Genomic DNA, 23,638 nt, shown 5'->3' on the forward strand with positions numbered 1-23,638 from the left:
TCCACCCCAGCCTCCACTCGTCACCGCACCGCACCCATTCCGACTACAATTCTTCACCGCCGCTACACTCTCTCACCATGCTGCTCATCGCCCTCATCCTCGCCATCTTCGGCGTGTCAGTCACCAGCGTCAACATCACGGGCCCGCTGTACCAGATCAAGACCGAACTCCAGCCGTCTTCGGCCAACAAGACGAGCTACAACAGTAAGTCATGTGCCCACTCCACCACCCTTCAGGCACTCACTGAGCAATACACAGACCTCTGGCTCTACCCCTTTCACACTGGCGCCGGTCTCAGCGACGCCACCTTCCGCGAGTCTCAGGGCGGCGCCAGCAAAGCCTTCTTCAGCCCAACCAACGTCACCGGCCAGGACAACCTGCTCTTCGACTTCGGCAGCACCTTCACCTTCGCTCTCAAGATGATCCCCAACCAGAAGTTCTACTCCGCTTGGCAGCCCGTCGAAATGAACGCTGGTGTGCACGGCAGCAAGACCGATGTCTCGGGCTTCTTTGTCAACGAGACTGGATTGCAGTGGAAGAGTCCCGGCTTCGGAGGCTGGATCGGTGGGTCGACTTGCGCCCTCTCGCTTTTGCTCTTGGTACGATGCTGATCATGTGCAGTGTGCGATTGGTGGCACGGCTTCCCACAACTCTTCTTCCGCACCAACAACCCTGGGTACAACTATCCAGCACCAGCAAGCTGCGCTGAGGTGTACCTCTGCCCAGTGCCTGCTCAGGTTGACTGAGACAGTAGCGCGGCAAGATTATGAGGTGTTCTCTGCAATTGATGCTACGGCGATGCCTGCATCGAAGGGCGGGTCATCGTGATTGAAAGGAATGCGAGAAAGGTCAAAGGGACATCAGTGAGCAATACGTAGGTGCAAATGTCATTTCATCGCTCATGACTGTTTACTCGTCGTATCACATTCCCATATTCATCGCAAGTAAAGACGCCCACTCCCTGAACAGGCAGCGGCTTGGATGCTGTGAGTGACTGCTTTTGCAACCTCGATAATCACAAGCCTGGTAATTTTGACAAAATCGCCCTCGCGCGAATCGCCTCGCTAGTTAAGTCGATCAACGTACGCGGGGTGAATCCACGGACTGTCTCCCAACTCTCGAGCCTCCTTTACAGTGTATTCGCCCGTGTCTTTCTTCTGGCCCGCGCGTTTCTTGAACACGGGGTTCGTTACAATCTGGAAAACGCTTTCATCGAGTTCGTAGCCACAAGCATTTTCCACAGCATCGCCACATCCCGCCACGTCATCGACGGCAATACACAGCTTGTCCATACACGACATCTTTGCTTTGCGACAATCGAGTCGAATCTTGGTGATGAGTCCGAAGTAGAGAGGGTCGACGTTGATCAACCAGGCTTCGAGGGTGGGTCGTCCTCTGGCATAACAAGTAGCATTTGGTAGCTGGAAGACGGAGTTGGCGAGGTACTGATGTGCGACGAGTTTGCGGGTTCTGCGGTTGAGGTGGAGTTGCCATGGAAAGCGGTAGCGACTTGTGAGCAAGATCTTGTCAGTCGGCCTCTTGTCTTTGGTGTTCTCGAGTGAGGCAATCAAGGTGTGATCAAGAATCATGTCCTGCAGTTCTTGGGCGAGAGCTTGGATGCGGTCCGCCAGCTTTTCTTCGTCGCCGTGCTGGATTCCACTGCAACCGCTTGGCGAGAGCAGAGACGGCTATTTTTACAACATGCTGAGGCAATGAACTTAGGGCTAGGACATGACTGATACCGTTCGCTTTATCTACTCAGCTTTTTCCGCAGGAAAAGAGCGCCACCGAGTCAACCATCCCTGCTGTATCGCTTCTTGCTCTTGCCCTTCTTCCTGTGTTTGAATCATCGATCTCAAGTATGGCGAAATCCCTGAGTTGTACTGCTTTGACACTCATGCTCCAAGATATCTTGCAAGTTCAGGAAGAAAGCTCGACGAATTGAAGAGGAGCTCTGCCATCGTATCTTTTCACCCCTGTTTATAGAAGCCCACTGTTCACGAGACAATGACAACGTCTTTCGTGCCGTATTCTCCGGCTCCTGTATCTCACTCAAGCTCTGTGCCCAAAGCTTTGGCTGCGAGCCGACGCTTGTAACTGTTCTCAATTAGTCGCTCTGTCCCGAGAATGATTGTGGAGATACTCTCACAGCTGCATGAAAGAGCAGATCTCCGCATTTGACATCCAGCGGATTTCCCCTTTTGCACCTTCGACCTGCAGTACGGGCAGCTTGAGCACATTCTCTCTCAATCGGATGCCCGAAGTCCTGAGTGCAGCTGTGATATGATCGAGACAGAAGGTGTAATTACCGGCATCCCACCTGACAATGCTCGGATCGTGAAAAGAGCCGGCTCCTTTCAGGTTTCCCAGAGAGAGTGGATGGCAGGACACGCGAATCTCTTGGATCAAGGACATCGTGTTTGGCGGAAGACTGCACAGCCAGCCTCTCCACTGGCTCGGGCTCTTCTCGACGGCGGTAAAGATACTGGAGCGACAGTAGTGTTTCACGAGAAACTTTCGAGTGCGCTGGTTGACGCTCAGCTGCCATGGTGGTTTGTATGCTGCTCCAATCTGGACATCGCGGTACTCGACTCCAGCTAGAAGTGCGAAGTCCAGAATGAGATCTTGTAGCTCTTGTGACAGCGTTTGGATGCGGTGGTCATCGATTTCCGGTGTGGCGTTGTTGCTGGCACTGAGGGTTGACGCGTCAGCTGTGTTCCTTACTTGATTCGAGGCATCACTGTCTGCGCCCATGGCAGGCGTTTCACTAGCGAAAGTCATGGGCGGCAACCACGATGGGGATGCGGATAGATGGATGAAGGTATAAGGGCGTTCAAGGTACAGAGCCAAAGATGGAAGCTCAAACGGCCAAGGCAGCACACAAAAGCTACACGAGCCACACCACTGGTTTCACGCTGGCAGCCTAAACGAAGATCTCTCGTAGACTTACTCGACACTTTTGCGCGAGATTCATTATGCACATTAGTTTCTTTGGACGTGTTCTCTGCAGGAGCTGTAGATGCACCCATTTCGGCCACTGGAGTAGGCAAAGGGAGGAACTGCATGGCGATGCGCGATTTTGGCCTTCTACTGATAGAGGTGCTTCCATTGATCATCATCGATATGAGCATTATCCGATTCCAACTTTATCCCATACGAGACTGCGGTCGACGCTTTGTGCCAGGTCTCGCACTCTCGGGCTGATCGTGACTGATCTCAGTCGCTAATCACGATCGCAATCTTGACGCTCTTCTTCGTCTGCAGCTTCATAATCGCCGTCGTCTTTTTCCTTGATATCCTTCTCCTTTTCCTCTTCTTCCTCCTCGCCGTGTTCTTCGTCTTAATGCCCCTCACCGCTGTCGAGCTCACTCTCCGAGTCGTCTTCCATATTTGAGAGGAGTCTGGTGTCGTGTCAGCGGTCTGTTGCAGGAGCACATCAAGCGATTTAAATCACGACTGACTGTTTGATGACCCAGCCAATCTCATCGTAGGAGAGCCAGGTAAGCACTGTTAGGTCCTTGTCACTGCTGTAGCATGGCAACTTCATGACGTCCGGGCCGAAATCGTACCCACGCCTTCCAATGATGAAATGAGTGTCTCTTATGGCTATCATATGATCGCTGTACAGCTGCACCTCTTCCTCGATCGTTGATGGTCGCGCAGGTACTTCGCCGCGAATGCGGATCTCCTGGATTTCGGATCGGTAGAGTGTCGGAACCTTTCTGAGCCACTGGGTGAGGAGATGCAGATTGGGCGCCTCTCTTGCAATGACAACTCGCTCCGGGACCACAAAAGAGGCAGTCTCGTAGAACTTTGGCGCAACAAATTTGCGCGTCCTGGAGTTGACGCTGATTTGCCATGGGGGCGTGTCGTCGATGACCGCCTGGACACCTTCGACGGCAGCGATGAGGGTGAAGTCGAGGATCTTGTCTTGCAGTTCCTGCGGCAATGCTTGTATGTGGTCTTCCAGCTTGTTTCCTTCGTCGCCGTCGGTACCTTCAGACCGTGCGGTCGTCATCTTCAGTTGTCGCTCGAGGTAGGTCGGCGCGTCAATGCCGCTGGAAATGTGATACTAGACGTTGTTGTGCTTGTGTCGTGTCGTGTCGTGTCAGTCAAAGATAGCAACCGGTCGAGTGTGATGTGTGAAGGGATGTGCGATTCGCGATGTTGATGGCAGGTGCGGCCGAGTTGCGGCAAGCTGAGGCAACAACGTTTCGCAGCACTTGCACTTGAACTTGCACTTGCACTTGCCAACCATTTCTGGAGTACCTTGATGCTCCACAGAGCCAGTATCTCTACTGCGGAATCCACCCCGTCCCCTTCGCTCTCAGATCTCTGGTGACCTTATCCATGTCTAGCCCCAAAGCCTTCTCCAAGAATCTGGGAATCCCAGTATTGTCATACCCACCTGCCATATCCTCCTTCAGCTCTCTTCCCATCCTTCCAGCTGCATACCCGTACAGCGTCGTATCAACGCCAGAATGCCCTCCAGTCGACCACCTAATTCCGGCTCTTCGGCTCAGCACCTCAGGCAATTGAGCAAAGTCTCGCAGAATCGAATCAATGTCCGACGTGGATGCTGCGGAGATTCCAGCAGCAGGCAGAATCGTTCCCGTCAAGAAGTCTCTCGACTTATCGCTTCCCTCCCATTGCTCGAGAAGATACTCGTACGAGTGCTGCGCGGTTGTCAAAGCTCTCGGATCGTATCCTCCCGGGAGCGTCAAACCTCCTGTCTCGTGATCTGCAACGCTCAGCATGGCTGTGTCCGGATGGCGATCGATCCACTCTTTGACCAGGTCGATGACTTCGTGGTAGGCCATGACGTCGTGAAGGTGGGCTGCAGCGTCGTGGGCGTGGGAAGAATGATCAATGCGAGAGGCCTCAATCATCATGAAGTAGCCTTTGCCTCGTTTACCGCGACCGGAGCATTGCCTGCCGCGACAGTTGAGTTCGCGATCCAGAGAGTTGAGCGCGGTTTGTGCCATCTCCGCGAGTGAAGGCTCGCGTTCGGCTTCAGGCTGCTGTTTGCGGTCGATCTCGTAGCTGAGATCGTAGTCCTTGAACAGCCCGATGTATGGAAGTCTGGTAGATCCAGTTCCGCTCTCGAAGTCGTTGAAGCCAGCGCGGTCTTGAGCGACTGTGTAGCCTTCCTCTTCTGCGAACTTGAAGAGGTCGATGTCGTCTTCTCTGCAGGAGTCCTCGTTGGTGCTTGGCTGAAAATAACAGCGACCGCCGCCCAGCAGGATGTCCACGCTCATGTTGAGGGGATGTGAGTACCCAAGCTGTTGCTCCGCAATCTGTGGGAAAGCGTTGCGGTTCACAACATGAGCGGAGTAGGCGGCTGGCGTAGCGTGATTGATACTGCTCGTCACAACGAGTGCAGTGAGGAAGCCTTCCATCTTGGCCGCCTCCATGATTGTGCCAACGGGCTGGCCATCAGGCAAAACGCCAATCGCTCCATTATTCGTCTTGAAGCCAGTAGCAAGAGCTGTACCCGCAGCAGCAGAGTCGGTGACGAGGTTATTTGCGGAGTGGGTTCGAGTGTTGCCAATGGGCTGAACATGTCAGGTCTTGCGAATATCTCTTGAGTGTGCGCTTGGGCTTACCAGCTGGTCGGTGAAGATGGCAGGAATATTGGGCGACTGAGGTGTGGCGCCATTCAGCATGGCCTTGTAAGTTCTGACCAGCGTCTCAGAAGCTGGGGCCATGCCATCTGGCACAATCATGATAAAGTTCTTGGGACGAACAGCGGCAGTGGCCGTCGTGGCAGAAGCCACAAGGAATGCTGCGTTAATTTTCATGGTGAACAGAAATGGAGGAAAAAGAAATTTGTGCAATGTAGAGGACAAGGTGCTCGGTGAGGACCTACCATTCATCCTTTTATGACTTTTCGACTTCATCCCGTCACCACGCAGGAGACCAGAATCTGTCATCGCCCGTGAGGGAAATGAGTACCCGCTCCGTTGAAGAGGTTGTGCATGCCCAGAAAACTGAAGGAGCTGAACCAAGAGCCGCGGATAGGAGCAGATGAAGTTGCAGAGGACGACTGCGAAGCGCTAAGGCTCTTGACATTCCGGAATATGCTTGGCAGGGACGGGATGGAGTCCGAATGAGGAAGGTTGCGAAAGGTGGTTCCTGCACGTGGTGATGCTCATTGGCCTGTGAAGGCTTCTGCATACTGCTCGCTATGGAGAAGTATATGATGGCCAAGATGACCATAAAGGTTTCGGAGAGAGCCGACACTCACGCTGCGGAGGTCAGCTTTTGGATCTCCGTTTTACAGCTTGCACGCCTCATCTCCATCCAGGCAGCCTCACGATGACGGACAATCGCTTCGCCATGTCCTCTCGCTGTGGATTAGTGCCATGGCCCAAGTTGTGGCATCAAGCATTCTGACGCCCTTTGACTGTCCAACTAAGAATGGGCACCTGACCAGAGGGCTCGATGCACATCCTCAAAGCAGGGCTTTGCCGTGCCGTGACCCAATAACACCCTTTACCCCGTCATCCAAATTCATGCGGCTCGTACTTGTACAATTTTATCATTATATCTTTCGTCCTGTGATCCCAATGCTCTTCATCTGTAAAACTCTCCCCGTTTGACGTTGACTCCGTACTCTCCGACTGCCATTCCCAGGTCCTCCATGGTCAGAACAGTTCGACCCTGACCACCACTGGCACCTCCACCTCCATAGCCGGCCCTGGGTCCACCGAGTGGCGCTGCCTTGCCGGTGGCATCTTTCTTGCCTTTGCCGGCTGCTTCATCTCCTGCACCACCCGGCAACCCAAATCCAGCAGCACCTCCGAGACCCGTGAGCGGATTATTCGAGGTTGTGTTCGTGCTCCTGATGCGTGAATATTGGTACGCATCGGCTGCGATATCGGCGATGAATTTCTGGGTCGCGAGGGCCAGCAGACGAGCTAGTCGTCTGTCGGTCTCGGGTGGGGGAGGGAGACCAGCCAGTGTGAGGTAGTAGTCGGTGACGGCATCCGGAATCAGTGGAGCATAGTCGTCCATCTTGCCCATGAACTCCCGTAAACTGGTATCCTTCTTGATCGGGATGCGCGGCTCTTCAGGCGCTTTGAGACCGTTTGCTTGCTCGGGAGCGCTGGGCTGTGAGGGCGCCGCATCTTCCACGGTGGTGTTGTTCATGGCTGCGTCTTGCGATGTGATTTCGGCGTCGAGGTCGCGCTCTTGCGTGGCGTCAAGCGCGGCGGTATCGTCTCCGGCAGACTGTGTGTGTGATGTGGCAGTGGGGCCGGACTGAGCGGACAGGGTGTTAGAGCTGTCGGCGGAGAGCGCGGTGTTATCGCCGGCAAGTGTGCTGTCGGAGGCGGAGGGATCAGGTTTGGCATCTCCGCTATCGTCTGCCATGATGGCGGTGGCTGCTGCTGTGCGACAGTACGCGAGGGCAGGTCACTCAGCTCGATGTCGGCGGATGATCGTGAGGAGCCGAAGTAGCCGGCAGCGGAAGATACACTGCTGATGGAGGAATGGCGCGAGGAGCACAGCTTGTGGGCAGCGGGAATGGATGGTGAAGTCAGTGTCGCGCACCAGCACGTAGCGTGGTCGAGGCCGAAGTTGTCCCGCTGATCACGTGTGTTCGCGCCAGATCCGCTCGGCGAGTCCTCATTGGCCGATGTGGAGAGCACCAAGTGAGTGAGGTAGCGCATCGTTTCGCGTCTCTCTCTTCCTTCGATATACTTATAGAAGTCGGGAGAAATCACTGCGCGGCATGCGGCCAACTAAGTACTGCAGCAGGCACGCATTATACCATACTGCCTCCGCACGTCCATGGCGCCTTCCTGGTTCACGGTAGCAACGTGCAGCGCACAGATCGCTGATCAGCACTGCAAGCACACCTGAGCACAAGTACCACCGATATGCAAGTATCCTCTGTCAGGAGACCGTCTACCACCAGCGGTTTGCGTGTTCGCAGTTTGCTGTGACTCCCATGCCATGGACACAGTGCTACCGCATGTGCAGTCCATTTGCCGTGGAAGTTGCAGAGCTCGCAGACAAGTTGGTGGTGAGACCAGAGCGTCACAGGTTGTTTGATCAGTGGATCGATGCTCCAGCGATCCAGAACCGCATGTGACCGCACAGACAGCGTGCATGTATCTAAACGAGCAAGACTCGTACTTTGCCAACCTATCGTTGGCGAGCTGCAGTCGCGCACACTGCGTTGCACAGGAGCTATACCGTGGCACTCTTCTGAGACGTGGAGCTCGCAAAAGCTCTTTCAAACCCTCTCCCCGCCTTTCCTATTGAATTCACAGAGACCGCAAAGTGAGAAGGTTCGGATGTTCCGGCGACACCCTCTCGCGACATTGCCGCCACAAGTCGTCCACGTTTATGAAGGCCCGGGCGTCACAACTCCTCGTGCTCGCTGTTGCGCTACTGAACGAGGTGTGTTGATGAGAAGGACCACTGAGCCACCACAATACTGCACATTGCGGCCGAGCATTGTATGTTTGCAACGGCAATTAACAGGCCTCTAGGAGTGAAAGTCACAGCAGATCATCTTTGTCAATATGCCGTGCGGCTTGAGGAGTCGACGTCCCTTTGAATCTGGGAGGTCGAGAACGAAGGGGTACAATCACGATGTCTCGGTGCAAATCAATGAGAGCAGGGTCATCAACAAGAGCAGCGATGTCGTGCCGGTTCCCGGTGCTGCACAACGACCTGAACTCCAGCATTACACTGGATATGAAGCCTCCCTACAGAACGCACTTGCAGCCTTCAGACCTCACAAGCCAAGACCGGGTCACGAAATGCCCGAGCTCTATTTCAACAAGGGGGATCATTGCGCAGCGATGGCATGGGAACTCGTTTCATCGACAGACTCCATCGAGGATAAAATCAAGGCCGACAACTTGGCCTTTCCTTGCCACTGCCATGGGCTAGAATGTCTTACTGTTCCATGCGAGTCCAGCGAGCCTACCTGCGCAGGGTATGACAAGGGTGTATCGCATCATTCGCTCAATCCTGACGCCGTACGAACCGTATACATGCTTCCCATGAGGCAACAGCATTCGAGTGCAAGGCGGGCTCAACAACACATGGTCGCAGCGCCACTAAATTCAAGCGTTGATGGACCAGTATCGATGATCAGAGAGGCCTCTAGCTACACCACAAATTGGTGGCCGAAACCATTGCATGCGATGTGTGCTTGCGGTCACGCTCTCGGCAGACAACTTCAGGATGCTAAAGGCAGCTGCGAACTCGACCCAGCTGTCGTGTACCCCGTTCTGGCTAGCTATGACACTCACGACTTGTGCGTGAATTGTCTTGTGGTACTTGAGGAGAAGTTTTGTTGCGAATACGTGAACTTGAGTTTGTTCTCCTGGTTAAAGTTTGGAAAGCAGCTGGCAGTTCTAGAGACGTTGTCAAAGATTTGTTGTGCCAGTATGTCTAGTTCTTGGAACGGTCGAAGTATGCTGATGATGCGCGAAGCTCCCATTGAGTCTATGTTGAGGATATGTTGTGGCTCGATAAGATTATTCGGCACGTTGTCTTCCCCATAGCTCATGTTCCTGGGTCACAGGACAATGACGAGATGTCTCAGTGGTTCCGCAATTCCGTAACCTCAGGACCTGTTGTTGTGAGGAGCAGCGAACCGACATTGAAGCGTCATGCGCCCTGATAATGTTGGATGGCACGGCTTCCGGAACTGTCACTGCATTCGAGGGTGATTCTGTGACGAGTCGCATTCGGGACAGGTGCCGCGCATCCTGTGGAGATCAACGGCATACATATTCCCATGCAAGGCTTATAGCTTCGGGACATGAAGTGCATTTGTATGCATAACGTGCATGTGCCATGAGATTCCGATCCGCTTCGTAGTACGTGGGATGCGGTTTGCCTGGAGAAGGAGTTCATTGGTATTGACAGGGTGTGACAGATGACATGGTCCAGGTATTTACGAACGATACGGGACGACCTCTTTCGTTCTGGTCCTGTTTTCACGAGTCAAGAGCATTCGGCCGACTGCTGAGCGTGAGTCCGGTTCACGCGCGAGCAGCGATGCGTGGGCATCGCCACCAACAAGCTCATGTCGTACGCGAATCATACCACCTACAGTAACAGCCATAAACGCAACGCGACCTGAGATGCAAGATCTTGGGGTGCAATGCACGAGCTCGCGGTGCTGGGTTTGCCGGCAGTTCGCGATACCGGCCACGGAAGTCGCCTCACGTCAGTAAGACTCTACCTTGGATAGCGTGATGAGGCAACATAAGCGCAAGCAGAGATGCGCATACGAAGGCGTGATGAAGGACAGGGCAAAGACGACTTGTGGGTCGGGACGATGGATGTGCTCTCGCCTCGTGTACAAGATCCCAACTCTGTGGTCGCGTAAGTGCTTCCTCGGCATTTGTTGATTGATCGGGCGAACAATGCCAGACATCGCTACCATGGCATTTCTGAAAGTAGGCAGGAAGGAGGGTGATGACTGGATGCTAACGACGTTCGGAAAATCGTGGCGTCGCTCAGCAAGGCTCATCACAGGGCATGATGCTGGATGCAGCCGGGAGTTGCGAGAGCGTGTCGCTAGTCTGCAGGATATGTTCGGCCCAGCATTCTGTTCCTGGGACCAAGCGAAGCAGAAGCGTCCTGGGCGTCGGTAGAGTTTCAAGCAGATAAGCCTGCAGACGGAGTAGCGAGATGGGAAATCGTGCTCTGGCTGCCGCGGGTCGGTCACGCTGGCTCGGAAATGGTGAAGTGGCTCAGGAGAAATGAGTGTCGACGAAGCGGATGGTCATCATCGACGTTGAGCGGCGTGCGAGATGGGAAGAAGGGGAGTTCGTTGTGCAACACGCGAGGTTCTGCGGCGCGGTGAAGACTTCCGCCCAGGGACCGCCGCTTCCCATTTCCGTGCAGTGGGGGAGGCGCGCAACATCCGCCGCTGCTGATCCTTCGGACCACACTCGCCAACTCGTTGTTATCTGCAGCCATTCGCAGTCGCGCGCTGGCCGTAATTCCATCACGACGGGGAGTGCTGGTGCTGCTGCTTATCCTCTGCAGACTGCGGTCGACCGCCCCGTGGCAGCGGCTGCTGCACGACGATCCCGAAGCAGTGCACCACCACCCTGTCGCGCGGCCTGCATGCACGTTGCCGCATCAGGCGCTCTCGTAGAAAACACATGGAGAGGCAAGAGGAGAAGAACAAGTGCTCGAGCTTGCAATCATAAGCCACATCCGCCTGCGTCCATTCCCGCCTGTCGTGAACGGTGGAGGCAGTCAGCACCGCAAATTTGCTCCTCCTCAACACCGCTCCTCCGCCCCTCTGCAGGCTGATAGACGAGTGCAGGAACTAGTACCACATCCAGACCCAGCACCCGCTCCCTGGACCACTCTCTGCGCGCGTGCATGCATCCGGCTCCCTCGCCGTCATGAGCGCACCGCATACAAGGTGAGCAGCCATCCGCGCGGGCATGGCTGGTCTTTTCTCTGACCATTGCCTTTGCGATGGCGCTGCGACCACCAAGGGCAGCGTCGAGGACACCGAGTCCCTTTACTGACCACATCCAACCCATCAGGTCCCTTCGCGATGTCACCAAAGCCCTACAGACCCATTTCACCGGCTCCAAGGTTCCTTCGAGCCTGCCCAACGAGAGCCGCCGCATGCTGCAGTCGTTCATCGATGAACACGAGGGCGAGATCGATCGTGACGAAGCGAGCCGAGCGAACCAGGACTTGAAATCCTTCTGGGACAGGCACATCGCGGGGAGCACGTCGCGGCTAGGCGCTTTTGTAGGCGTGCTGCGAGAGCTGCGACCTGCTCTGGTGAACGAGGATGACATATTGGAATGGTATCAACTGGCAGCGAGGCCCGTGGTCAATGCCACAGGTCACAAGAAGGCCGCTCTGGAAGATGCGCAAGAGTTCATTGCGAGCATCCTGACATATGATGACGATGAGCCCGACTCCACGCAACGAGAGCGCACGCTGAGCCGGGTGTGCTCCGACTTGCTTAACATGTACGTCTCGCGGACACGAGGGCTTACGGAAGAGGACGGATACATTGCACCTGAGCTCGCTCAAATTTCTCATCAAGTCGAGACTGTTCTGGTCAATTTTGGCAAGAAGCACCCGAGGCGGCTCTTCTACGGCCTGGATGACATGATTGTGAAGGCAGATACGCGACTGCAGGGCTTGACGTTGCTCAGCTCTTTCCTCCGTCATCAGGCGCCGCACCTATACCAAGTTACGCGGACTCCACTCGTTGACAGTTTGTTGAAGTGTCTGATGAACGACACTGACACGACAGTCCTCTCAGTTGCACTGACATCCTTGATCATGCTCTTTCCTCATATCCCGGCTTCGCTCAAGGATCGACTGCCACGATTGTTCCTGGTGTACAGTCGTCTCCTGTGCTGGGAGCGGTTCTCAGCGCTAAGCGATGATGCCCAGAAGAGCTTGGTCACGGATGATCGCATCTCATCCAGCCCCTACGATCATGACGATGTTGGAATTGATGTATCCTGGGAAAAATGTCGACCCCGCGAGGACTCAACAGAAGCGGCCACTCCAGAGCTCAAGATGTATTTTACTTATCTCTACGGATTATATCCGCTCAATTTCATGAGCTACATTCGCAAGCCGCGCAAATATCTACGAACTGCCAACTTTCCCGGTGCCGATGACTTTGATCTGGACCAAGCGGTCATCCGCAGCAGAAGCGAACAGTTCCGCCAAGTTCATCTCCTTCATCCCAACTTTTACAACCTGACCATTGAGGAGGAGCTTGATGACCCAAAGTGGCCAAAGACGGACCCAGCAGACGTGGTAGCAGAGTGTCAGGCCTTGGCCATGGACAGTCAGAAGTCCGTCTACGCGAGCCCTGGGCCGCCGCCTACCAGCAAATTACCTCCCTTGCCCCTTCCACCTGTACCACCCATACCGGCACAAAGTCATGGAGCCATTTCCCCCGCGATCAGTCATACGAGTCTGCGCTCGGGAGCCAGCTGGCGAGATACTCAGTCTACTGCTGTTGATCCCGAGAGCCCAGTACTTGGCCCTGCAGATAGCACAGAGCTGTCGCGGCCGAGAAGTAAAGGTGCAGGCAATCCTTCATTGGAAGACTTCCCGGTTCCGTCAAGTGGTGGTCAACCGAACCCAGATAAGCAAGACTTGTCTCAGACGAATCTAGCCTACCTGCAGCGGGAATTGACTCTGGTCCGCAACGAGCTGAACTTTGAGCGTTGGCATAAGGCGCAATACTCGCAGCACATCGGACAGCTCATGCGCAAGAATGTCAAGGATGCGACTGTAGAGGCAGAGCACCTCAACTTGCTCAATGCCAATCGTGCGCTGAAGCAGCAGCTTGAGCAAGTGCGCAGCGCACGTGAAGCAACGATCCGAGACTCCACCCTCACTCGCAAGCAGGCGAACAATCTGGAAGCGAACATGACGGAGCGTTTCAATAAGCTGAAGAAGGAACAAGAAACATGGGCAGCGGATGCCGAGGAACTGCGCAAGCTTCGTGCGGAGATGAAGACGTATCGTGATTTGTTGAGTGCATCCGAGGCGCGCGAACTTCGAACCTCACAAGATCTTGAAATGGCCAAACGAGATCTTGAGCAGGTGCGGAAGTTGGAAGATCAGCTTGAGGAGGCTCGTCGAAAACTCCGCCAGTTGGAGTACAAAGAGTGGGACTTTGAGCATTCGAAACGAGAGCAGGAGATGCTGGTGAGCGAGAAGGAAACTCTGCAGATGCGGGTCCGACGACATGAACAGGAGATGGAGCGCACCAAGCGCATGTACAGTGATCGCATTGCGGAGCTGGAAGCATCACTCGGGACCAGAGACAGCTTCGATCGACCTACGACGTCTATTGGAGGACACACAGATGTGTCGGCTGCTCATGCAGCAACGCTGCAGGAGCTTGATGATGCGAGAGAAAAGCTGGCCCAGCTGAAGAAGACACACTCTCGATTACTTGAGCGGTTTACTGACATGGAACTGGAGTACCATTCGGTCAAGACGCAACTCGCACGCTTGCAGGGTGTTCCTGAGGATGATTACGATGGGGTGAAGAGCACCAGTAATGTGAGGCAGTCCAGGAGTATGTCTGGTGGAGTTCGGCCTGGAGTCATTGCCAGCATCTACGACATTGCGAGCGAGTACGAAGCGCCATCGGAGACGAACTTGACAAGCATCAGTAGAAGCGATCCCACGCCGAGACATCACATGCCCAGCATACCTGTGGCAACTGTCACGCCGCCTCGGAGTGAGGCCACAGTGGATAAGAGTGCCGGCTTGACGTGGAAGCCTTCGGTTGCGAGGACCCAAAAGAGTGATCAGAGTGAATCTTCACTAGTGTACAATCGGACTGCTCCTCTTGCGGCCGACGAGCAGAGTGTTCTTAGTGGAACCAGTACTGCCAGCGACGGCAAGAAGGCTAAGATTGATGCCAAGAGCGAGGTGCGAGTCTATGGGCGTGGTGAGTCGTCGTGGAGGGTTAGCACTGGATCACAGAACAGTATACTAACGGCTTTCAGGTGGAGCACAGAACATCAAGCTGAAGTCCAAGGATGAGCAGCCGAAGAAGGCAGAAAAGAAGGGTGGGTTCGGGAGTCGACTTGGGAAAGGCTTGGGGTTGGGTTGAGGATGAACGTGTGTTCCAGCTCTGTGCGCAATAGTTGGAGGGGGTGTAGCATAGGAAAGATGTACCACTTGGAAGGATTTGGCGAGTAATGAAGACTCAGTGGATACCGAAAGGCTTGGCACGATTTGCACAGTGTCCCAGGCGACAGTATAGTCCGCAGAGCTGCATCGATCACGACTCAATACTTTTAGACCTCAACCCGTTGCCGCCCCGCGAAGAGGTCTTGCTGTTGTGTACCTTGGACAATGGTGTGCCACATCAGTCCTGCCATGGTATTTGCAGCATGGACCGGAACGATTTCCCGAATCTGACTTAGTTGCAAGCGCTCCGAGGATGCGATATGCCTCGAGGGCGAACAGCTTCTGGTCCAGTCTGGCGACCGCGAGCGGCGTGATGTGATGGGCTCCGCAGCATACCGTGTATTGGTAGAGAAGCTTGTGTCCCGGCAAGTCGCCATCTTGTTGATTGACCTGGTTCCGGCATCGACGTGAATACACAAACCTTTTCACCAGAGGCATCGTGTCGAGCGCAGGAGACAGAGGCGAAGGCTATGCAAGCTCTTCGACTGCGTTCTCTGGGAGACAAGGAGGTGGGCAAACGAGTCAAGCTTGGTCACACGCCAGTGCCGCTGTTCTCGGTTACTCGCTGCTGCTATAGGTTGGTCTGGCCACGCCTGTGATAGTAGGCGCAGGACCTCCATTTGCCTTCCCGAAATGGTAGCTGCAGGACGCCACATTGTGGCCAGATCGGGTCAGCACAAAGGCTATTCGATCCCCCGAAGCCCTGTCCATCTTGCTTGCGTTTCACATTATCATGCAACAGACGCTTTGCAGCCGTTTAACCTGGAGTCGACGCAGCTGCGTATCGTAATAGTAGCGATACCGTTCCGTCTATCGCTAGCAGCCTATAAGCTACCTCCCCGTAGTAATAAATTTTAATATATATTAGTAGCTAAACTTTGCTTACGTAGCTTCTGCTAGCCGTATAAATAGTAACTAACGCACGTTAGCCTTTAGAATACTAAACGCTAGTAGCTAATAGCTATATATACTACGAGAAGTTCTAGCGATTATAGAGTATACTAGGAATCTACTCCTCTCTAATAATCTATAATAAGGAATACTCTATCTTCTTCTACTTAATAAAACTCTTTATAAGTCTAATACTATTTATAGTAAGCTTAGTAGTATATAATACGTCGTATAAGATTAAGAAGAGCGTTAATCGTCCTAGAGAAGACTATAGGTTAGCTAAGATCTACTCGTTCGATAACTAAAATATACTATAGTAAATAAAGTATAATAGTAGTTATAATATATATAGTATCTAAGTAGTAGAGTATAGGTAAATTACTATAAGGATAGTAACTATTACTATTTTAAGAAATAGATTAAAGTATTACGATTTAAGATTCTATAGATACTATATCTTTCTATTTAATAGTTAGGCCTCGGGTAAGTAGTACTTTAGGCTTTAGGAATTCTTAGTAGAGAGTATTTCTTTATAGGCTTATAGTAGATAGAAACCTAAGCCTTTCTAACTACTTATTCTAGAGAGTTTTACTTTACTTTATTCTGCTATATCTAGATAGGTTAGACTTCTAAATTTAATAGGTTATAAGCCCGAGTTTATATCGTAGCCGGAAAGCTAGAAGCTAGAGGATATAATAGTAAGTACTCCTAGTAAGAGTTAAAGTACTCTAGTAAAAGACTTAAAAGTAATAGTAGAATCTAAAGCTATAAAAGAGTTAGAAGTAAAAGGAGTAGTCTTACGAGTATAAACTAGATAGTAGAAAGAATAGTATATATAGGTAGATAGAATATCTAATATATATTAGTTCTAAGTAGAAGGATATACTATATAGCTATATAAAGATAGAGAATAAACTCTATAAAGTACCTAGGCTAGATACTTAGTAAATAAAAGTTATAGTCTAATAATACTAGGAGTTAGTCTAGTATTTCTCTACTACTAGAAAGTAGAAAAGAATAAAGTTAGAAAAGTAGTTAGGCTATTAGAGAGAGTCTTCTAAAGATAGCTATATAAATAGAACTTACTATCTATTTAAAAGAAAATCTTATAAGACTAGAGAATTAGTTTATACTAAGTAGGTTATATTTAGAGAGAATAGTTATAAGATAGGTTCTAGAGAGACCTACTATTAGCTAATAATACTTTAGAGACTAACTAAACCTCTTACTATCTCTAGAATCTAAAGGAGAATTAGATAATTAGACTCTAGAAGTCTAGTTAGATAAACTAATATACTTAAGATTAAAAGGAGTTATAAACCTACCTTTATTATAAATATAGTAGTACTAGGAGGTTCCTATACTAGAGAGTACTAGAGAGATATACTCCTTTAGCTATTAATATATATACTATATATAAGGCTTAGAGTATAATATCTACTTTAGAGCTATCTAGAAGATAGAGTTCTAAAAGCTCTAGCTAAAAGAGAGGAGTCTTAGTATAGTTAATCCTCTACTAGATAGTCTAGTATAAGAGAATTTCTACCTATATATATACTAAGAACTAAATACTAAGATATATAGGTCCTAGTTTACTATATAAAACAAATTTATTTCTTAGCTATAGTTAGAAGAACTTAGTAATATATATACTTAAAGTTAACTCTTTAGAAAATAAAATAGGAATAAGATAAAATAAATAGTACTTTAGTAAAAAGGCTATATCTAGTATTCTCTAAGGAGAACTTAGAATAATAGTTTAGAAAAATAGCTATATTTCTTAAGAGAGAAGATCTATACTTAACTATTAAGACCTTAATATCTACTCTAATAACTAATAAAGTAAACTATAAAGCAATCTACTAGATTTAGCTTTATATTAGTAAAAAGAATAAAGAGATAGTATTAGAGAAATAGATAGTAAAAGCTATCTAGTAAGAGCTAAAGAAGAAGTATAAGGATAATAAAGTATTAGGAAGGAAACTAGTATAGTAGTACTTTACCTTTTAAATAATAAGTTTATAGAGCGTATTATAAGTATAGTCTAGCTTACTATTACTTAGGAAGAAAATAAGAGAGGCCTAGCTAGTAATAGTAGAAGTAGTTAAACTTAAGAATAGAATCTAAGTTCTACTTAGTAGCCTATCTAAATCTTAGTTATCTATTAGAGATACTATAGATATCTAACTATACTTATTACCTAATAATATCCTTTCTATTCTAGAAGAGAAAGAAGTAAAAATACCTAGGTAACTTAAACTAGAGAGAGGATTAGAGTATTTAGTTTATACTATAAGAGCTATATAGAGATAATAATAAGAAAGAAAAAGAATAGATAACTTAGAGTTATTTAAAGCTAGATAGTATACTCTATATTAAAGGAAAGAATACTTACTATTAAGCTATTAGTATCTAGAACTTATAAGAAGTATAGTCTTAGCTTTTAGAAATATAAGTAAAGTAAGAGCTTTTACTATAATAGAGAATAAGACTAAGGAAAGTAACTAGCTATTAAGAGATAGGTTATTAGAGAGAGTATTATAATATAAGATTCTAAAGATACTATATCTCTCTATCTAATAGTTAGATCTTAAGTAAGTAGTACTTTAAGCTTTAGGAATTCTTAGTAGATATTAGAAAGTATAGTCTAGTTAGATATTCTAAGAGATACTTTAGAGATTAGGATTAGGTAATATAGGTTATATAATACTAGGTTATATAACCTAGCTAATACCTATCTTAGAAGTAAGATATAACCTATAACTAACTAATATAATTAACTCGGTTAGTTCCTACTTATTATCTCTACTTCTACTATATTATACCTATCCGACGAGTATCTATAAGAATATAATTTAATAGATTATAAGCCCGGGTTTATAGAGAGGCTCTAAGTAGTAAGAGTTAGTATTCTTATCCTTAAAGTAATATATATTACCTCTTATAGGACCTATAGTATTAACTAGATAGAGAAGTAGAAAAAGAGTATAAGAGAGACTAGAAGTATATTCTATCTATACTATCTTAAAGCTTTAGAAGATCCTAGTTATAAGCTAGAAGTCTCTAAAGAGTAGGTAAGATAGAGAAAAGTCTAGTAAAGTATACTCTACTTTAAAAGAGAAGTATACTAAAGGAGTATAAAGAGAAAAGAATTAGCTTTAGACTATAGTACCTAAGTAGATAAGACTAGGCCTAAGTACTAAGTACTACTAATACCTTAGAACTAGCTAGTAGTACTCTTTAGAGAAAGTAGATCTTTTAGAGGTTCTCTACCTAAGAACCTAACTAACTTCTATAAAAGAGAAGAGTTCTTAGATACTTTAGCTAAAAGAGAAGAGTCTTAGTAACTAGAGAAGATAGAAATCTAGAAGCTACTAGTTAGATTAAAAGAGCTTATATTTCTAGAGTTTAGATTTGTTTATTTAATTTTATAGAAATAGATTTAATAAGTAAATTAGATAGAAGGAGAATACTAATTCTAATAAGAGAAAACTAGAGACTATAGTTTAAGCTATAGGAAAATATATTTAGAGGAAAAGAAATCTTCTAAATAATCTTAGACTTAAAGAGATTATTAGTACCTACTCTAGCTAAAGCTAAAGTATCTAAAGCTTTATTAAGTAAAAGGAAAGGTACTACCTTTTTAGAGTTTAGCCTAAAATAGTAGAAGGATAATATAAAGGTAATCTATATTCTAATAGAAAGTCTTTATATAGATAACTAAAATAAAGTAATAGATAAGATAAGAGTATATAATATCTAGATAAAGCTATATAGGAAATATAGTAAAGTCTAATAGGTATATATAATAGCTATTATCTAAGAATTTATAATCTTTAAAATAGAACTAGAGGATATAATTAGAAAATTATAGATCTACTTTAGTAATCTTAGGAAGAGAATTATAGAGATTAACTAGAAGGAGTTATACTATAAGACTTCTAATATAAGGATTAAGTATCTACTCTTTATACTTCTAGCTAAGTATAAAAGTATAAAGTAGACTATCTAAGCTTAGAAGAACTTAGACTCTAAAGAAATCCTCTAACTCTTTAAAGTAGAGGAGTTAATATAGTATAGATACTAGTTATAAGAAATAGTAATATTTACTAAGAGTAGAGAAATCTAAAGTATAAAGCTAAAATACTACTTCTATAAAGAGAAGTATTTTAGAGATATTACTAAGTATCTATATTTTAATAAAGCTAAGAGAACTATTAACTTAAAATAGACTAGTAGAGTAGAGAAGAGAAGAATACTATCTAGAGAGAGTATATTTAGAAGAAGATCTTTACTAAATAGAGAAGTATTAAAAGAGATAGTAAAGAAACTTAACTTAAAAGTCTAATCTCTTAAGAAGAAATAAATCTTAAAGAAGTTTTCTAAGAAAGTATATACTACCTAAGAAGATATAGAGCCTTCTATAGTATCTAAAGTATTTTAATCTCTATTAGAGGATAATAATATTAATAAAGTTATATACTTAACTATAGAAGTAAAAAGTAAGTATATACTATTAAGATAGCTACTTAATTCCTATACTTTATTATATATAACTAACTAAGAATTACTTTTTAGAGAATTAAAACCTCTTTAGAGGAAAAAGTAGATTAAGATTAGAGATAGCTATCTAATAGCTATATATATAGAAGATATAGTAATAAATAGGAAAAGAAGAAAATAGATTATTCTTAAGAATATTCTCTTTATATCTAGTCTAGAAGTAAATCTTATTTCTTAGAGCTAATTTAGCTAGTAGTATAGTATTTAACTACTAAAATTTATACTTATTTTATTATCTAGAAAACTAGTTATCTAGATAAAACTATTAGAAGGAGTACTATTTATTAAGGAGATTAATAATATATTATAGGAGCTTATAATATTATACTTTAATTAAAAATAAGAGAATAAAGCCTATATCTTTAAAGTCTAAGAAAAGACCTAAGAATAGTAAAAGCTTTAGTATAGAAGACTTATATATTTTAGAGAGAGTCTTCTTAGAAACCTATATAAAGTATCTAACTTAAAGGCTTAGATTCCTATTCTAAAGGAATACTAACTTTATAGAGTATATTCCTTAGTAAAAATAAAGAAATATAGAGAGAAAGAAACTAAAAGGAAACTCTAAAAGTTATCTCTAGTTTCTATTAATATCTATAGTTCTTTATTTATCTTAAGATTAGAATATAAATAGTAGCTTAAGATTATTAATAACTTCTTAAGAAAGAAATAGACTTTCCTAATAAAGTCTAGAGAAGATATACTAAGTATCCTTAGAGACTAGAAGATAAAAGCTAAGCTATAATTAGGAAATCTCCTTTAGATTATAAGGAGTAATAGAGCAAAAGAGCTTCTTACTATACTAAAGTAATAGAAGAAGGAATATAGAATTTCCTTCTATATAACTAAAGTATATAACTCTATCTAGAATAGAGTAGTTAAGAGGTTAATCTAAACTTCTAAAGACTATATAAGAGTAATAATAAAAAATAAACGCGCTCTAGTAGGCGACGACGACGACGGCGAGAGGCCTCGAGGCCTTCTAATACGCGATAATACCTCCTAACTAATACTATAATACTATAAGTAGAGAAAGGAGCCTAGGAGAAGGAGGTTACGACTCTAACTCCTAGGTAGCCTAAATCTGCTCGTAACTACCTCTCTCTAGCTAATAAGGCTAGAAAATAACTACTAATACTAATACTCTAAAACTAATAATCTAAAAGAACCTAAAAATACTTATAGAATAGATCTAGAGTTACCTCGATATCTAGATAACTCTTTCTCTCTCCCTAACTCTCCTTCTTCTCTAATAGGCCTAATAGGCCCTTCTCTACCTCGCTCTCTACTAGGAAAAGTTCTAGACTCTTTAAGCTATCTAGAAAACTCTCTAGAGCTACCTAATACCTACTACTACTACCTCTAAAATATAGGCCTAGATAGCCTAAATTAGATATATAATACTAAGGCTCTAGCTTTAGGTATCTATAACTATCTTAGTAAGGATAGGAAACTAAGAAGAAAGAGAGATAGTAAAGAAGATAAGCTATAAAGAGCTTAGAAGGAAACTAGGAGTATAGTAGTTTAAGGCTATATAAAAGCTTCTAAGTAGAGACCTTAAAGTTATTCTCTATAGAGAAGGAGAGAAAAGTAGGCTAGAGAAGGACTAGTCTTAGCTTAAGGCTATATACCTAGAGGCCTAGGTAGAGATACTAAGTACTTAGGTAATTATATATAGTATTAGGATATCCTAGAAGCTAGAGGATATAAATAGCTAGGTCTAACTCGACTAAGATAACTTTACCTAGTTCCTAGAGGAGCTTAAAATTAGGAAGGCCTTTTAGCTTAAGAATTAGAGAGCAAGGGAAGAGACTAACTTCTTATTAGTAGTTATAGTAGTATAGGATAGACAAACTATAAGAGAAATATATAGGAGAGGTATTACTATTAGGTTAATATAGTATATAGTAGAACTATACTACCTATAGTAGAGGATTATATAATACTTTAAGTATAATAGCTTTAAGTATATTACTACCTACTATAAGGCTATAGAAGATATATATAGAAACTATATAGAGAAGTATAGGATAGATAGCTATAAGGAGAAGAAAATTAAATACTATAACTATAAGGGAGACTATAAGGTATACTCCCTCTAATATAGCTATAAAGCTACTATAAAAGCTAAAGTAAGAGCATTCTTAGAGTAGTTTAAAAAGTAATAGGAGATAGCTTTAGGCCTAATATAAGGAGATAGTAATATAGAACTCCTAATCCTTAAGAGGAAAGCTCTACTAGCTAAGCCTCTATAGAGGAATATTAGATATAAAGGCAGGCCCCTAGGCACTATAGTAGTAGTAATAGCTAGTAGGAGGCAAGCAAGCAAGCTCTATTTCCCTCTTATATAGGAGAATAAGGATACCTAAGAGGTAATAAGTACTAACTAGGAAGATATAGATATTAACCTAATTAAGCTCCTCTTCTAAGAATTCTATAAATCTTATAAGTAGCTAAACTCTAATAATCTACTAATATAATATTAATAGGTTAAATACTACCTAAACCCTACTACTAGATAGCTAAGCTATAGAAGAGGCTATAGTAATAGTACTATAAGAACTATAGCTTAATACTATAAATAGTAGGACTAAGGCTAAGAAAGGATACTCTATAGTCCTCCTACTCTAGTAGAACCTAAGAGTAGTAATACTTATATTAGACAAAGTTAGAACTAATAGCTAGAAACTACTCTTCTATAATATAGGTAACTTAGTAACTATCTAAGTCTAGATACTTATAGGAACTATCTCTATCTATAACTACTATAACCTCTTAGAGCTAATAAGCTATAGATAAGAAGGGACTATCTCTATACTCTAAGAAGCACTATTATAAACTCTAGAGGATATAAAAACAAGCTATATAGTAGTAGGAGACTTTAACCTTTACTACTTAAAATAGAGAGGAAATATAACTTAAACCTAATATACTATAGTAGATAAGCTTATTAAAACAATTATAGAGGCCTAACTATAGCTAGCTCTAGAGCTAGAGACAATTATATAGGAAAGATATATAGCTAGCTACTAAATACTAGACCTAGTCTTTATTAGCCTCTCTCTCTAAAACCTAATCTAAGAATATAAAGCTCTTCTAGAAGAAATATATAGCTCTAACTATATCTCTCTTAGGACAACTCTCTATATTAACCTCTAAGAGCTAAGAAGAAGAAGCTAGAGAAAGTAGTAGAAAGCTACTAACTAGGATAGAATCTAGAACCTTATAGCCTAAGATACTAACTAACTTAACTAACTTCTACTTAATATAAAGGAATACCTAGATATACTAGCCTATAGAATATAATCTTCTATCTAGAGAATTATAGAGGAGATAGTTCTAATAGCTAGACTATTAAGCTATATAAAGATAGTATAAATCTAGGAATATAAGAAGGCTATAAAGCTAGTAAGAAGAAAGAGAAGAGAATAGAGGAACTATAAAATAGAATAGAGCTATAAGCTATACCTTAAGGTATTATATATAAGAAGTA

At 45.4% G+C, this 23,638-nt stretch overlaps 7 protein-coding genes across 7 annotated transcripts; 2 read left to right on the top strand and 5 right to left on the bottom strand.

Annotated features, from left to right (window-relative positions):
* Positions 1-77: 77 nt before the first annotated feature.
* Positions 78-746, top strand: RHO25_007427 (uncharacterized protein; the record flags this gene model as incomplete). The annotated part of the gene is made up of 3 exons (XM_023599615.2): positions 78-204; positions 259-564; positions 622-746. 3 exons carry the CDS (start codon positions 78-80, stop codon positions 744-746), a joined length of 558 nt encoding a protein of 185 aa, XP_023448717.2.
* A 318-nt stretch (positions 747-1,064) lies between these two features.
* On the bottom strand, positions 1,065-1,589 carry RHO25_007428 (uncharacterized protein; the record flags this gene model as incomplete). Its single annotated transcript, XM_023599616.1, has 1 exon — positions 1,065-1,589. The coding sequence occupies one exon, from the start codon at positions 1,587-1,589 to the stop codon at positions 1,065-1,067; it is 525 nt and encodes a 174-aa protein (XP_023448718.1).
* Positions 1,590-2,048: 459 nt separating this feature from the next.
* On the bottom strand, positions 2,049-2,754 carry RHO25_007429 (uncharacterized protein; the record flags this gene model as incomplete). Its single annotated transcript, XM_065602945.1, has 2 exons — positions 2,049-2,097; positions 2,150-2,754. The coding sequence occupies 2 exons, from the start codon at positions 2,752-2,754 to the stop codon at positions 2,049-2,051; spliced, it is 654 nt and encodes a 217-aa protein (XP_065459017.1).
* A 586-nt stretch (positions 2,755-3,340) lies between these two features.
* Positions 3,341-4,018, bottom strand: RHO25_007430 (uncharacterized protein; the record flags this gene model as incomplete). The annotated part of the gene is made up of 2 exons (XM_023599617.1): positions 3,341-3,401; positions 3,462-4,018. The coding sequence occupies 2 exons, from the start codon at positions 4,016-4,018 to the stop codon at positions 3,341-3,343; spliced, it is 618 nt and encodes a 205-aa protein (XP_023449388.1).
* Positions 4,019-4,295: 277 nt separating this feature from the next.
* On the bottom strand, positions 4,296-5,801 carry RHO25_007431 (uncharacterized protein; the record flags this gene model as incomplete). Its single annotated transcript, XM_023599618.1, has 2 exons — positions 4,296-5,555; positions 5,607-5,801. The coding sequence occupies 2 exons, from the start codon at positions 5,799-5,801 to the stop codon at positions 4,296-4,298; spliced, it is 1,455 nt and encodes a 484-aa protein (XP_023449390.1).
* Positions 5,802-6,576: 775 nt separating this feature from the next.
* RHO25_007432 (uncharacterized protein) lies at positions 6,577-7,374 on the bottom strand (the record flags this gene model as incomplete). Its single annotated transcript, XM_023599619.2, has 1 exon — positions 6,577-7,374. One exon carries the CDS (start codon positions 7,372-7,374, stop codon positions 6,577-6,579), a length of 798 nt encoding a protein of 265 aa, XP_023449386.1.
* A 4,019-nt stretch (positions 7,375-11,393) lies between these two features.
* On the top strand, positions 11,394-14,611 carry RHO25_007433 (uncharacterized protein; the record flags this gene model as incomplete). Its single annotated transcript, XM_023599621.2, has 3 exons — positions 11,394-11,413; positions 11,541-14,446; positions 14,505-14,611. The coding sequence occupies 3 exons, from the start codon at positions 11,394-11,396 to the stop codon at positions 14,609-14,611; spliced, it is 3,033 nt and encodes a 1,010-aa protein (XP_023449505.1).
* Between the last annotated feature and the right edge of the window lie 9,027 nt (positions 14,612-23,638).

This window comes from Cercospora beticola, chromosome 5 (assembly GCF_033473495.1).
Source record: "Cercospora beticola chromosome 5, complete sequence".
Classification (NCBI taxonomy): domain Eukaryota; kingdom Fungi; phylum Ascomycota; class Dothideomycetes; order Mycosphaerellales; family Mycosphaerellaceae; genus Cercospora; species Cercospora beticola.